The sequence below is a fragment of the Paramormyrops kingsleyae genome, chromosome 21 (assembly GCF_048594095.1).
Source record: "Paramormyrops kingsleyae isolate MSU_618 chromosome 21, PKINGS_0.4, whole genome shotgun sequence".
Taxonomy (NCBI): domain Eukaryota; kingdom Metazoa; phylum Chordata; class Actinopteri; order Osteoglossiformes; family Mormyridae; genus Paramormyrops; species Paramormyrops kingsleyae.
In genome coordinates this window covers 4,954,762-4,971,290 of record NC_132817.1, presented here as the reverse complement: position 1 = coordinate 4,971,290, position 16,529 = coordinate 4,954,762, and the positions used below count along the sequence as shown (strand labels likewise).

General features: G+C 41.7%; 1 protein-coding gene and 1 long non-coding RNA gene across 4 annotated transcripts in view; both read left to right on the top strand.

Annotated features, from left to right (window-relative positions):
* The first annotated feature begins 2,228 nt into the window (after nucleotides 1-2,228).
* Nucleotides 2,229-5,386, top strand: LOC140581470 (uncharacterized). The gene is made up of 3 exons (XR_011984543.1): nucleotides 2,229-2,260; nucleotides 4,299-4,369; nucleotides 5,196-5,386. It is a non-coding gene; the product is annotated as an uncharacterized lncRNA (long non-coding RNA).
* Nucleotides 5,387-7,016: 1,630 nt separating this feature from the next.
* The window catches only part of LOC111842958 (NACHT, LRR and PYD domains-containing protein 6-like), a 108,205-nt gene continuing 98,692 nt past the window's right edge, over nucleotides 7,017-16,529 (top strand). For all 3 annotated transcript variants that reach the window (XM_072704153.1, XM_072704154.1, XM_072704152.1), the window contains exons 1-2: nucleotides 7,017-7,133; nucleotides 15,573-15,711. In XM_072704153.1, the coding sequence (XP_072560254.1) occupies nucleotides 15,608-15,711 (104 nt within the window). In that variant the 5' untranslated portion in view covers nucleotides 7,017-7,133; nucleotides 15,573-15,607. The remainder of the gene's footprint in view (nucleotides 7,134-15,572; nucleotides 15,712-16,529) is intronic.

The following is a 16,529-nucleotide window of genomic DNA, read 5'->3' as shown; positions in this document are numbered from 1 at the left end:
TCAAACTCAAGTTGGTTATTTGGCTTAGGAAACACTGCTGTACCCATCTCCCTTGCGCTTTTAAACTTTTCCCTTCTTTTCTGAGCCCTAGATTTCCTAGTCTTCCCTGACTCTATTTCCAGAGACTCCTCAAAAAAGGGTAACTCTTGCATCATTTCCTTTACACTTTGTGCCCTTGTAACTACATGACAGGCTTTCAATGGTTCAACTATCCTATCTAGAGGAAGTGAACCTCCAGATTCCTCCCCTAAGCCTTGAATATCTTTCTCAGCCCTCACTTGGGGGTCATAATCTGACTGATATATCAGATCAAACAAAGTGGGAATGTCATTACCCAGTATCACTGCATATGGCAAACTGGGAACCACAACTACCACTAACAAATAAGTCTGACCTCCCACCGTCAGATAAACCTCAGCAGTGGGGTACATGTATTCATCCCCATGCACACAACTTATTGTAGCCCCCACCCCACTTAACTTTTCCCCGGCAATTATGCTAGAGTGCACCAGAGTTTGAAAGCAACCAGAGTCGAGCAAAGCTTCTTCCTTACGCCCATTAATTAAAACAGGGACAGTACAAGCTTTCTTTCCTACCGGCTCTATGGCTGGCCTTGGAACTGCACACAAAAGAGATGGTTTTGACTTAAGGGCAGGGCAAAATTGTTGTATATGGCCAAAGTTATGACAGTGATAACATTCAACATCCTGCGCTGAAGACTTAAAGGAATTCTTCACATTGTGAGGTCTACTAGAAGGGAACTGCCTAGAACTAGAAAAATTTCTAGCCTGGACTTGACCAGAACCCTGTTCACCCCCAATGGACTTACTTGGTTGGGCGTAGTGGGTCTCCCGGCTAAAGTAGGTGCTCTTGCTTCCCTTTCTGGCTGAAGTGAAAACCTCCGCGAGGCTAGCTGCTTCCTTTGCAGTCTTCGGGTCACGCTCACGTATCCAGATCTCCAACTCTGGATTAACCATTCTCAAAAACTGCTCCAGAATTATCTGCTCAGATATTTCTTCTACAGCTGATTGTTCAGGTTTAATCCATCTTGAAAACAAGCCTTTCAGTCTTACATAAAGTTCACGTGGCGTCTCACCTGATTCAACTTTCAGGGATCTGAAGCGGCGTCTGTAGATGTCAGCGGTAATCTCATATTTTTCCAGAATTGCCTCCTTCACTTTATCATAGTCCTCAGCGTCTGTTAAGTCCATAAGAATGTAGGCTGTGCGGGCTTTACCTGTCAACAGGGGAACCAGACGAATAGCCCACTCATCTCTGGGCCATCGACACACGTTTGCCATTCTTTCAAACGTGGTGAGAAAATGTTCAATGTCATCTTCCGGTGACAGAGGAAAAAGTTTAGGTTTAATTGAAGACCTGGACCCCTGGGTCACTTGACTGTCAACATTGAACGCGTGTTCCTGTTCTTCCAACGTTGCAGGGGGTACTGGCGCCTCTGATGGCTCAGGCTTATCAATTACAGTATTAACTTGTAACTGAATTTGCTGAAATTGATGCTGCATGCTTTTCCACCTTTGCTCCTGACGTGACAAATCTTTCTCCCACTTCTGGTCTCTGACTGCATGAGACCGAATAAGGGATTTCACCAACCCTGTCAGCTCCTCCAATTTGTCCTCAGGGCTTGTTACTGCCATGGCCTCTAGCTCAGATGCAGCTCCAACTCCTTCATCAGGCTGCTCCTCTTGGCCCGGTTTTCTTCCACCTCTTGTCATCATCTTCTCACTGTGGCATAAGTGCTCCCACTTCTAACACCACTTGTGACGAGGCGGCCCTTAGCGGCTGGATTGGACAGTGAGGAAGACTAAACCAATGCAGTGGAACAACACATATTTATTGTCATGCGGCTCTTCTTACAACAATTTCCCCGTCAAGCTTCTTCACAGCACAGCAACAACAACCCGTCTAATGACAACTGGCAGCCTTAAATACTTTCAGCTGTCACAGGTTAAACCATCATTCCACTCACAGGTATTTTCTTAAATCCCAACCTTCCACCATAATACACAACACATTAACCTGAATACATAAATATACAAATACATTTCACATTTTCATATCAATAAATATTTTCCACTTTACTCTTACATCAAACCCCATATTCTAAACCCCAACAAACCCCAAACACAAAAGATTCCCCACACTCCCTTAACCCGTGGTCTCTCCCGGAACCTTTAACTGGTGTCTGGACCCCCGGGGAAACATTTGCCCAAACACCCTGGAGAGAACACAGGAAAGAAAGGTGAGTCAGCACATCTTACAATCACCATTCCTTTTCTGTTTCACAGGCACCACCACCTTCCTTGATGAGGAGCCGCCGTGAAAGTGCGATGCCAAACAAAGTGTACATACAGTGCCTTTAATAAAACGAGAAGCATACTACCAACATACCATGCAAATTACAATAAAACTAGTAAGGGAGTCCTCTTCCTTACACTGTTGTAGCTGACATCGGGATTTGTTTGATTTTTTCGCGCATCTCGTCTTTTTGTTTTCCCTCAAATAATGTCTCAGCAATGGCGTTTAAGCACTCCTTCACAACTGTCCCATCACTAAAAGTTTATGCTGCCCCAAAATCCACGCTACTTTTAAGGAACATTCGTTTGCACGTTGCTGGGCTGTAAATGTATGTGTGATGAGTCGGGTAGATCTGTCATACTGGGCTTGCACTTCGGTTATTTTGCGTGCCCTCAGCTCGGACTTCAGGGGATAACTTAACTCAAAAGAGCTGTGCGTAATTTCGTAGTGGCGCTTCACTTTGCCGCTTTTAATTAATGGCACGTTTTCGGAGCATATGAGGCACACTGGTTTTGAACTGCTTGCCGGAAGAATGAACATATATTTCTCTGTCCAATCATCTTTAAAACAACGATTTTCATCATCTACTTCCCGCCTTTCGGAGCAAGCCATGTTGTCTCAACTCTCTTCTGTGGTAAACTAACGATTTTATTGGCTCAACTGAGTGAAGATATTGTCGTATTAACTGGAGTAGCAGCGCCCGCTGTCAATAGCCCCGACCGCCCAAAATAATGCTCCATGAAAATTACTTAATCTCGTGAATTTAGCAGACTGGTCACGGATCCGGACAGAACCATCACTCGGCCTGTAAATTTATGAGAATAGCCATGGGAGAATATTGGCTATATAATGAAGGCTCTGTCTCGGACCCTGGCGTTACCGAGGATGATCTCATGCAGTTTATAGGGGACGGTTAATCCAATATTGCTCATACCGGAAAAAAACCTGACACTTAAAAACTTAATAAGCTAGAATGACAAATAATAGAACTTCAAAAACAATATGTCAAAAAAGCAGACCAAACTATTTAAAGTTAAATGAATAACTTGAGATTCCACATGAATACCATTATCCAAAAGAAAGCTGAATTTGCCCTGTTCTGCACCAAACCGCAATACTATGAACATGGAGAAAGGGCCGGTAAATTGCTCGCATTTAGGGATAAACAGCATAGTGTCCAAAATATTATTCCATCTATATTTAAAAGTCAGAGGGAACTAAGTACAGGGGGAAAAGTGTATCAGTGAGGTTTTCAGGGAATTTTATTGTAACCTATATCCATCCCAGACAGAGGGCTTTACAGACCAATAAGACCAGTTCTTTTCATCAGTTGAGGTGCCTTGTCTGTCTCCAAGCAGTAGAGATTTAGTGGAATGAGACATAACATTACAGGAGATTAAGGATGATATTATGGACCTTAGACCAGGTCGGGCCTCTGGTGGTTATTAATCTCATTTTTATAAAACCTTCTGTGATATCTTAGCTCCTAGGCTATTATTACTCTTTCGTAACTCTCTGGAAAAGGGTTCCCTCCCTAATACTACAATGAAAGGTCTGATTACTTTAATTCACATAAAGGGATGAGACCCCCCAACAATCTGGCAATTACAGAACAATTTTACTCTGATAGTAGATAGTACAATACTTGCTAAAGTACTTGGAAACAGACTCGGCAATATACTTCCTACAATAATACATCAAGACCAGGTGGGCTTTGTATAATTGTATTAGTTCTGACTCAGTTGTGACCTTCTTCTTAGATGTTGAGGAGTCTTTTAACAGGGCTGAATGGGGATTTTTTATTTTGTACCCTAAAGAAGTTTGGTTTTGGTTTTGAACATGAGATCAATATGTAACTAAGACTTAGTTTGTTGTTAATTAAGTGAGTTCTGTGTTATTGAGTGTGTGAGGTATGACAGTGATTAAATGGCGGAGATGCTGGTCTGTCTGATGGTATTAATCGCTCTTCCTCCTGCCTACAGACTCCTGCCAACTGACACTGGACCCCAACACAGCAGACAGAGAACTGTCTCTCTCAGAGGGGAACAGGAAGGTGACACGAGGGAGGGAGGGCGGAGGGGGCTTGAGCACCTGCCGCTTTCCTCTTGGGTTCCCCAAGTGCCCTTTTCTTGAGGCATTTTGTTATTTTCTTTTAATGTGTGTGTGTTAGTCCCGCCTGTGCCCCTCAACAATAACATTTAACTATTAATCACAATTTTGGTAAATAAAAGGATCTGGCTTGCCTCAGTCACATGATGACCATTAACCAATGCTCACCCTTGACGGTAGAGCGTGCTGGTTACAAAGAGCACGCACATTTTTTGCCGGCTGGGAGGTGTGGAGCTGTAGGAGAAACACAAAAATTAACTGGGAGACACAGACTGATGCAACAAAAACCAGTAAGTAGGGTGTACAGCGCACACTATAGTCTATAGCACACAGGAGTGTTAGGTTATTATGTACATGTTGTGTTGTCTTGTGGCAACTGACCAATTGAAACAAATGAGCATGCTGTGTGTGCACAGTGTGCAACATCGTGATGAATCATTACCTGTCCTTTTATTAACTGCACAAGTAGTGGTGGTCATTAGCCGCTAGCTAACTGGGTATGGGTATCATGGGTCTGTAACTCTGTCCACAGTTTTAGGGAACATATTTCGTTTTAAAGTAAGTTACAGGGCTTTCCCCTGCCTTTCTGGAGGGCTTATATTTCACTAAAAAGTTTTTTGCCCTACTAATATTCCGGTTTCAGTTTATTTCCCACAGCTTTTTTTAATCTGTTGCCTTATGGTTCCAAGCGCTGTCACCAATCTTTGCATTTTATTATTATCTCACAGCACTTGTTTAATCAGCTACCATCTCTCCTATGGACTTTTTAGTGTCTACAGTCTCAGATCAACACAGCCCTGCCGTCCAGCCTGATCAGCAGCAGGAGCAGCAGCAACACTGTGCCCCATCAGGTAAAACATAGGCTACGTTTGCTTTGCATTGTCCCCACCCGATGACAGTGATACAGTATGATGTGATCCGCATTAGATTCTTGATGAATGTTGGTTGTTGTTATTCAACCTGGTTCTATGTGCCCCTTTTTAACTTTGAGCAGCCGCCCCTTCAAACATCTCTTCAAACATATCTTGTCTATAAATTTGTACTTTATTGTGCACCATATAGTACAAGTACTACTCTGACATTCCTAAAAATAAAATCTCCGATTACCAGAGAGCTTTCAACAGGCATCTCAGTTTCCTTGATTTGGGAGAACCTGTTGGCAACGCAAATGGATGAATGGTGCCGGTGTGAGTTAGGTTTGGCCCTACGACAGTGTCACCGGGTCGTCAGCTACTCACCTCGCTGTGAAGACTCTGCTGCTGGAGTGGGAGGGGGAGACTGACTACCTATTGTGGACATATCCAGAACCACTAACACTGAATCAACAAAACTCAATGATTTTGTCTCACTTTATATTTCATAATTTGTATCACTTTTAAAAAAATAGTTCTGAATGGACCAAAGTGTGCCTGATTGTTCCTTCTAGAGCCCTATATCCACCTCTTGTAATAGCTGGCATGAGCTGACAGAACATTTTCAATATCACATGAACTGTGCCAACCACAATTTAAGTGAGGCTGTTTAAAATGCGCAATGAAATGTCTTCGAATGCAGCCGAATGCCCCAGGCAGCCTGACGGTGTCCTCTGTGACTCATGGCAAATCCCACGATAAAGCCAGCTGATGGATGGCTTGTCTGTCATCTGCAGAAAGCTCAGCACCTCCGGCAACCTGGGAAATGTCAGTAACCTCAAGGCCAAATGCATAGCTGCTGTCCAAGTGTAACGTAATTCATATAAAAACAAGAGATTTACATTAATCAGGGAAGTAGAGTTTGGTGACACTTTACTTGATGGGACAGAAATACTTAGTAATAATCAGTCACTACAGCAGATCCTTGGGAGTTCCTTCAGTAGCTCACAAAGGTTTACAGAATTAGCAGATATAGTGACAAATATAGTAACTGCTTGAGGTAAAACATGCGTCACGATTCATTAATGATGAATGAACATGAGATCAATATGTAACTAAGACTTAGTTTGTTGTTAATTAATATATAACCAATTGAATAATATATATTATTTGTGCCCTGCCAAGTTAAGTGTTACCTAGTGTTTTTATGTAATACATGGTATTCACAGAAATACACCATTTGTGGTTCATATTCACATTTGGGGTTAAGCTTCAGGTTGTGCAGAATGTATCAGACTTATTGTGCTGCGTATGTCAGTGTCAGGGCAGTCCTCAGTTTGCACCGATGCTGTCTGGGGATCCCCACACAGGACATGCATAATTACAGGCCATAAACCAGAGATGCATGGTCTACCATGTAGAAAGAAGTGCGACACCATCTGGTCTGATAAAGCATAGTCACCAAAAAATAACTCATTCCTAAATGGCAGATGCCCAAATGGGTCATTTTATGAAATGTATGAAAGGGAAAAGGGAAATTATAATTTTCTAGTTTCTGACCGTAAAGGTCAGCCTTAGATCTGCTTTTCCAGCTTAACTAACCTATTTCGGGAATAGTAAATTGTGAGTAAGGCCGTGTGGTAATGATTTAAGTAATGTATCATAATTAAGATAAGATAATTCAGAATGTGTGTTACGACAGAATTCGGCGGCGGCGGAGCTACTGCTTAGACCACTTCCGCTTCTGATCGTTTCCTTCCGTGAATGAAACCGAAAGTAATTTTAAGTGGAGTCGCCATTTTGTTAAGACGCGTTAGTATGATTCTGGAGTAATTTCAAGACAATTTCTATTTCAAGGTAAGATTATAGTTAAGAGATACAGCTAATAATAAAATAAGCCTGTGTAACGCACTTACAAGTTACATGCAGCGGCAGCACCAGAGATTTAATGTGACAGGAGCGATGGGGAGCTGGATTATTTAGGGCGGGTGCTTTAACTTGGACCCTTTTTCGGGCCGTATGAAATCGGCTTTATTTTTTCTCAAATTCCGTTTTGTCGGATTTAATTTGTTTTGTTTCGGATTTTTAGTTTTTATAAGCTTTTAAGGTGATCTGAAAATTCTTTGTTGTGCATTCGGTCTCAGCATCTATGACGCAGTTTGATTTATTTGTTTGTTAGCACGCGCGGTTACGAGACAAACAAGACTATTTTTTAATGATTTTCGGGTCATTGGCAGGCGAGTCAGTTAAAATGTAAGCCTATAAATGTAAGCATGTACAATTCAAGCATATAAAGGGTTGAATAAAAACATCGGGCAAGTTCGGGTCGCACGTCTTTCGTTGCTACATTTCCTGTAAATAGGTATGTGAAGAGCGCGACCTATCATGGCCGCCTTTTTTGTACCAGATTCCTGTTCCACCATCGGGTCATCTGGGTACATAGTTCCCCATCTATGTTATCAGTGGGTATACCCCGGAAAATACGCATTCTTATTGTATCGCATTGCGGAATTCCGCGGTATTCCCACTGATAACATAGATGGGGAACTCCTCTTCGTCCCCCGTTTTGAATTTTTCAATTCGGTGTACATTTAGACCTTTTCCGGAAACGTTGAAAAATACACTCGATTTCAACATACAAAAACCACTTCAAAGGATTAAGTGACGCTTTTGAAAGCTAAATTGACATATTGTTTATCATTTCATCTTTCTAATCCTGAAAAACAAATACATTGATACACCATTCCAGTCTTCACCTTGTATCAATTTTATTTCAGACCAGGGACATACTTGGAATATATATTATTCTTTCAGATTGAAGAATATAAAGAGATACACCTTCCCTGAAAGTTTCATTGAGATATCTTGATTATTAAGGAAACTACAAGCGTTTTTATATAAAAAGTTAGGTATTTGGTCACAGTTTTCTACACAAATTCCATTTAAAAAAAATAGGGCTAATTAATGAACTTCTTTTGCCAATAATTTCCTTATTTGTTAACATAAGAACATAAGAAATTTACAAACGAGAGGAGGCCATTCGGCCCATCAAGCTCGTTTGGGGAGAACTTAACTAATAGCTCAGAGTGGTTAAAATCTTATCTAGCTCTGATTTAAAGGAACCCATGGTTTTAGCTTCTGCTACACTAGCAGGAAGACTATTCCATACTCTAACTACACGCTGTGTAAAGAAGTGCTTCCTCAAATTTGTTTTAAAATGTTCTCCCGCTAATTTCCACTTATGGCCACGAGTTCTAGTATTTAGACTAATATTGAAATAGTCATTTGGCTGAACAGCATCCAGACCCGTTAGAATCTTATAGACCTGAATCATATCGCCCCTTAGTCTCCTTTGCTCAAGGCTAAACAGATTCAGTTCCGCTAACCTCTCCTCATAAGACATTCCTCTAAGACCAGGAATCATTCTCATAGCTCTTCGTTTCACCTTTTCTAAGGCAGCAATGTCCTTCTTGAGGTATGGTGACCAAACCTGCACACAGTATTCTAGGTGGGGTCTTACCAAGGAATTATATAAGTGTAACATCACCTCCCTTGACTTAAACTCCACACACCTAGAGATATAACCCAACATTCTGTTGGCCTTTTTTATTGCTTCCCCACACTGGCGAGAGTGGGACATGTTAAGATATGAGTGATTTTGGTGTCATTGTCTTTGTTTATTCAAGCTCTTTCCAATGGTACCATTGGCATTTCATTTGGTTGAGTTTGAAATTTTTCTTCACATACCTACTGTAAACATTTGAGCCACATGAGACATGTGGAAAGACATTATATTGCCACAAGTATTGGGACACCTGCCTTTACACATGCATGAACTTTAATGACATCCGATTCTTAATACATAGGCTTTCTTATGGAGTTGGGCCACCCTTTGCAGCTATAACAGCTTCAGCTCTTCTGAGAAGGCTGTCCACAAGGTTTAGGAGTGTGTTTATGGGAATTTTTGACCATTCTTCCAGGAGAGTATTTGTGAGGTCAGGCACTGATGTTGGACGAGAAGGCCTGGCTCACACTCTCCGCTCTAATTCATCTCAAAGGTGTTCTGTCGGGTTGAGGTCAGGGTTCTGTGCTGGCCAGTCAAGTTCCTCCACACCAGACTCGCTCATCCATGTCCTTATGGACCTTGCTTTGTGAACTGGTGCGCAGTGATCTTGGAACAGGAAGTGGCCATCCCCAAACTGTTCTTACAAATTTGAGGCATGAAATTGTCCAAAATGGCTTTGAATGCTGCAGCATTAAGAGTTCCTCTCACTGGAACTAAGGGGCCAAGTCCCACCCCTGAAAAACAACCCCACACCATAATCCCCCCACCACCAAATTTTACACTTGACACAATTAGGGGTGCAACGATTATTCGACATTGTCGACAAAAATCGACAATAAAAATAGTCGCAGACTAATTTGATTGTCGATAATTGTCGCCAGACGTATTTTTAAACGGAGTGAGACGTTTTCCTTCCTTTCTACCTGTGCAATACTACCGCTTTACAATAGACTCCACCAATACACCACACTGGTGAGATTCGCTCTTGCGCAATAGCATTCAGCGACAGGTAGAAGAATGGTGGCCACAAATCAGGCATGATCGCATATTAAATGCTCTAAAGTCTGGGACACATGGATTAAAGTTTTCCGTCGCTATGACGGATTTCCGTCAACTGAGTGCACTAAAGGTTAATAATGAGATTTATGTAGATCCAAAGGAAAAAATGGGGGTGGGGCCTGGAAAGGCTGTATTTCTTTTATTTAATTACAATTTAATTATTTTTCCTAAAAATAAAAATAAACATTATGGTTTTGGCAGTTCGCTTAAACATTGACGGCTGCGGAGTAGCCTACAGGCTGCAAGCTATTTCCCAACGCGTGTTTAAGATGCCAGACTTCATAGTAAGGAGAAAATAATTCCTCAGCATTTAGTGCCACATCAGTCTCAAAGGCTTTTAATGTCCCAAAACAAAGATGAGATCTGCAAAAGGGTGAATGGCACGGGCTTCTTGTTGCCTGGCATATCCAATAATAATAATAGGGCATAATAATAGGCTGGTAGTAGTATATTTTAATTGATACTTTATTGATCTCTGCCGGGAAATTGTTTTTACACCTCCCTCAACTTGCTCTTTGAAGAGTAAGTTGTCTGTGAAGGGCAGCCACCTGTTGGGGCACCCAGGGAGCTGGGGGTTAAGGGCCTTGCTCAAGGACCCACAGACATGCTGAGGCTGGGTTTGAACTGGTGACCTTGTGATTACAGGTACACAGGCTTAGCCCACTGAGTCACACGCTGCCCCCATTTACATTTACATTTTCGAAAAAGATCGGAGTAAAACGTATTTGTTTGGAAGTCAGTTGTGTGTCATGAAGTGTCTCATTCGCTAATAGTAGCTAAAAAAGGTTGGAAAACGGAGCCAAAGAAGCCAAAACTCCGAAGCTCAAGATTCAGGACAGTGGCTCCGATGTCGCAAGTGCTGCGAGAGCTTATGCTCCGTTAGAAATAAATAAATAACAGCCGTTTTTGAAGTCCGTTTTCTTGCTGTTAACAGAGGAATGGCAATGGGAAGCTGTTCTAAATTTCCCGTATTTTGGGTCGAGATTTTGGGATTTTTCAGCCTGCTTTAAAATGAGTTTTTATTTGTAAACATAGGCTATATAAATAGCTGATATGACAAGATATTACCATTCATTTTAACCTCTATACCGCAAATGAAGTACGAATTAGCATATACAGGTTAAGATGCATGAATTTCTTGTCATATCAGTGCAAATGCACATAATATACGTGCGCATTTGCACCGTCACAGCAATGGATTGCCGCACGTATCGCTTTTAAAGGTGAATGCGTATTTGCGTACCAGTTATATGCAGCCCTGATTATAACAAAGATTGTATCAGAAATTCGGATCAGAATCGGCGCCGATCCAGACCTATTTGACGGATCGAGTATCGGCCATGTGTGACCAATCCACGTCCTATACTTACTTATTTAGTTTTTGGCAATCTCTAAAAAGATAGCTCCTATTTCGTGTTAAATCTATTTGCACAATCAATCGCAGGACAGCTCTTTCCCATTTGACATGTGTTTTTCTGCGGCATTCAAGTCGAACAATAACCTCATGCTAAATGTAAAAGCTAGTAGCTAAATAGGAGCCATTTTATAATTATGCAATTTATAATCCGATTAGTTGACTAATCGTTTTAATAGTCGATGACTAGTCGACTATCAAAATAGTCGTTAGTTGCAGCCCTAGACACAATGCAGTCAAGCAAGTACGGTTGTTCTGGCAACCGCCAAACCTGTTTGTGATTCGTCACTCCAAAGAACATGTCTCCACTGCTCTAGTGTCCAGTGGCAGCGTGCTTTACACCACTGCATCCGATGCTTTGCATTGCACTTCGTGATATAAGGCTTGGATGCAGCTACTCAGCCATGGAAACCCATTCCATGAAGTTATCTACACACTGTTCTTGAACTAATCTGAAGGCCAAACAAAGTTTGGAGGTCTGTAACTATTGACTCTGCAGTCATTTGGCGACTTCTGAACACTGTGCACCTCAGCATGCGTTGTCCCTGCTCTGTGATTTTACGTGGCCTACCACTTCATGGCTGAGTTGCTGTTGTTCCCAATTGCTTCCACTGTGTTATAATACCACTAACAGTTGACCGTGGAATATTTAGTAACGAGGAAATTTCATAAATGGGCTTATTGCACAGGTGGCATCCTATCATGGTACCACGCCTGAATTCACTGAGCTCCTGAGAGCGGCCCAACCTTTCGCAAATGTTTGTAGAAGCAGACTGCATGCCTAGGTGGTTGATTTTATACACCTGTGGCTATGGAAGAGATTGGAACACCTGAATTCAATGATTTGGAGGGGTGTCTCAATACTTTTGGCAACATAATGCAGTGTTTCCCCCAGGTTTACAGCTTTTGGGGGGATGGGGGCAGACGGACACCGACAGGTTTCATGGTGTTCATGTGTTTCTCGTAATGTCTCCTTGCAGCCTATTGCGAATGTTTGTCTTGACCTGCAAATACATTAACTGTTAGGCTTTAAAAGTGATAGCTGATAGCTTAAAATAGTGATAGTTTAAAGCAGAAAATCCCATTGTGAAACGTATTTATTACTCTGTTCATGGTTGAGAAACCCCTCTCACTAGTGCTGGGTATTGATTAAAATTTCAAGAATCGATTCGATTCCGATTCTCAAGGTTTAGAATCGATAATCACGATTCGATCCAATCTGTTCCGATCCGATATCGATTTGGGTCAGTGTTTTTAAAACAGTTTTTTTTTAGCTGTTACCTTAATTACATGACTTGTGTAGTTGTGCAACATATTAATACTAGTATTATATTGACATTCAACGACAAATGAATGAAGTATTGATAGTTAAAGATGGCTGTAAGGACCAATCCCCCTCCCAGAATGTTGATACAATTGCTTTCACAAACATGCTGTTGGGTAGAATTACCGAACAGATCCAGGACGTATTTCCGGAATACTTCACCTCCATTTGGCATGCCATGCAAATCGCTTTGCTTTTGTCAAGCTCATCTGTCTGTTTGTCCGTTCTGAACCCGAAATGCTGCTTTTAAAGTTACGGGCATTTTCAAGGCATCGCTAGTGTCCGACACCATGTTATTAATAAAGTTTTCCCCGGTGAACTTTAACATCACCTACTGTCGCGTCATTGAATTCACGATGCACGTGATTAAAGATATGAACCCTTTAACACCTAAGCCTCAAAATGCCCATCTGGACTTTTTTCCCCCCCATTTTAGCTATAAAAAGGGCAGAAAATGTTAAAGGGTAAAATCGATCTTTGGACGTACGAATCGATCTTTAGGAATTATTATGAGAATCGATTAAGAATCAGAGAATCGATTTTATCGACACAGCATTACCTCTCACAGTTTACAGTGAGTGAGTGTTGCCATTTTCACCACCCTGGGAGAGATATTTTTCTGATGGGAGCTGAAAATCAGATATTTTCTGACGTGCGCTCTCTGTCCGCTGGTGGGCGTGTGCTCACCTGTGTGCGCACACATCGGGGTGGAACTCTGCCATGTGTGATACAGAGAGCAGAGGTGAATTGTAAATCCACTACTGTGTAGAGACAAAAATGACAAGCTGTTGTGTAAATAAGATAAATAACATAAGGCTATTTAGTTTGTTTAATAAAAGGACAATGTATAGACCTGTTCTATAGGAAAGGTAACCTTAAATGACTTGTGTTGTGATCTGGTGCTATATAGAAAATAAAATAAAATAAAATTAATTTGACCTTCAAGGGGGGGCAGGAGGTGCCGTTGGGGGGCGGGACACTCCCCTAATATAATGGTAAGGGAAACACTGTAGTGTATGCATGAAGTTCTGATGAAGCTCTCATAGACTCCCACAGAAGCACGGCGTCCGGTCGGACTCCAAAAACACGTAACTGGGGCATATTCACCAACAAGCTTTCCTCTATTCTCCATTTAGGCAAAGTGGACTGGAGCCTTCCATAGACTTCCAGTGAAGCACAGTGTCAATGGGCATCTATGGGCTGCATTTATCCTGATTTTAAAGAGAAAACTAACATATATGTTGTGTAAAGCAACTTCAATGAAACAATCAGCACTGTTGTTCAGCTGCAACATAGATTAAACTTTCAGGTGCAAATAAAATTAGGTTACATTGACACTAGGGATGCTCATTTTGACCGTTTAACCGTTAACCGAAATAATTAATTTTGACCGAATATTACTATCAGTTAAACGGTTTAAAATGTTTTTATATATATTTTAATTATTAGTAGTAGTATGAAGTTTTGTGGCATCTCAGCTGAAGATCGCTTTTCACGTTCTAAATACACTGGGTTTGAATCGGCGACTGTGATTACAGGCACACAGGCTTAGCCCACTGAGCCATGAACACAGGTACGAGCTTTGCTGCTGAAAATGGAAACATTGGCGCAAAGCTTCAGCGGCAGAGATGTATCCGTGTGCCGATCGGTGTAGCCGATCGGTGTAAACACTACCCAGACATGTGCTCTTGTTTATTTCGGTCACAATGGGCGTATTCACATATTTCTTTATCCAATACTAACTGTCGGATTATCATGTTGTTATCATGCGAATAGCGCAATTTGCAAGTGGGAAGGCGATCAGAGCTGCTTCGAGACGCAGACGCTTAAGTCAGTCACTCTTGTTCTTTCTATTCGTATCACGAAGCTATAAAAATATATTTAGTTTCTACCTATATATATATTTGAAAAGTAGACCGTCCAAGGTTTCTGAGGGTGTTTTTTAAATGTGTATATGATAAAACCTCGCAGAGTTATTTAAATGGTTTGGCGAAATTTCTGTCAGATCCCGCCGGCGGGACCGCCGACCCCAGAGGAATTTAATATTCTAATCTAATCAGTTAACGGTTAATGTTCAGTTAACGAACGGCGGTTGTCGGTTGGGAAAATTAATCGAAATGAGCATCCCTAATTGACACATTGACTAATTCAATTGTTTTGGCATTTTCTGGGGGAAGCCAGGCTTCCCATATAGTCTTAGAGCAATCCCTTGTGGCCAAGCTGCCTGTTCCCCCCGGGCTGTTCAGAGTAGGATTTTATCTAAAAATGGCTGCTGACTGTCTTCAGAAATGCAGAACAGGACTTGGGGCCCTCCTAGGTATCTGAAGGGGCCCTGGGGCCCCACAACCCACAGTTTGCACTAATCAGTGTGATAAACCCTCACAACTAGCACTGCATAGTTACCAGAGGACTTCACCCAAAAATGGATCCTGATGGTCCCCTAGGTCACTGAAGGGGCCCCGGGGCCCCAAAAGCCACAACATCCAAACCCGGTGTGGTATCTAAGACAGCCCTGGGCCTTATTAAATAAGTAGCACTGCCATAGTTATATGATGACTTAATCTAAAAATAGCCACGGACTGCCTTCACAAGGGGGGGGACATCGCTCTGGGTCCCCTTAAGGCCTGTAATCCACTCATGAACCGATATATTGTGCACGTCTTCATATTGTTTATTCCAGTTTTATAAAGACAATATGAAATACAAAATAATAGACAGAAATATGCTGCTTAAGAATTATGAAAGAAAATCATGATCTCGATTCTGATTAAAGACAAAAAAAAAACATGCAACGTTAGCAAATAGTAACAAGTCTAAATGCCAAAGGAATGTGTCAGAGTAACAGACTGGAGACCCCTGTGTGTAAATTCACTGTGAAGTACTGAGTACTAAATACTGTATATGTATGTATCTGTTTATGCTTCATGTTCACAGAAGCACCAGTAGGATCTGGTCTGGATCGGCACAAAATGGAGGGAACTGCATCTGAAATGGGTCCCTCAGTGAAGTGCAAGAAGAGAGGAGCTGCTTCTGAAATGGGTCCCTCAGTAGGTAAAAAAATGAGAACTGAGAGGTAAGACAGAACCTGTGTGTATTTGCACTTATTTACAAGCAGACATAAAAACACCCTTGCAGCATTTTCAAAAGAGGTAGTAATTACAGAGAAGCAGTTTTAACTTAATGCATTTCCAGGAGACTTCAGTGATTCAGGTCTGAGGGGTAGGTGATTTATGTTCATCATTTATTAAATTTAATTTCCTTCAAAAATCTGCATTTAATTGTATTCCCTGGACGCCGTCCTCTGCTGCCCCCTAGTGCTGCTGCTTCTGTTTCTCAGGAAATCTCTAAAGTGCGATTTTCTGAATATTCTAAAATAAAGGTTTTTCTTTGGTTGCCACAAACCGCAACTGAGATAAATATATCAGTAGCATGCATGTCCAATTGACTGTTGGCAAAATTTATGGTGGGGATCCCAGTAAAATTTATGGTGGGGATCCCCCTACATGCTAAGCAAACTTTGTTGTCCCCTCCCTCCCTGCATGGGGAAGAAATCGTTGTCGTTTAGCGTCTAGGTTTGCATTACCAAGCTGAAGTATTTTCCAAAAATCCATATTGTCAAAGACATGGCATTGAGAAATACATTTAATTGAAACACTGCCCATCTTTGGCTCTGGAGCTACTGGTCAAAGTGTTGGAAGTAAAAGGAGGCAGCCTATGGTGTCACAGCACTGGAGGGGGGACAGCCAATCACGGTGGAGATTGTCACTGGTGCCACAGTGTCATTTAATGAGCCATTAATGATGCTCACTCAGCTCAGGGAATAAATCGTTGTCGTTCTGATAGCATCTTGGTTTGTATTAAGTAGCTGAAGTGACAGTATTTTCCAAAAAT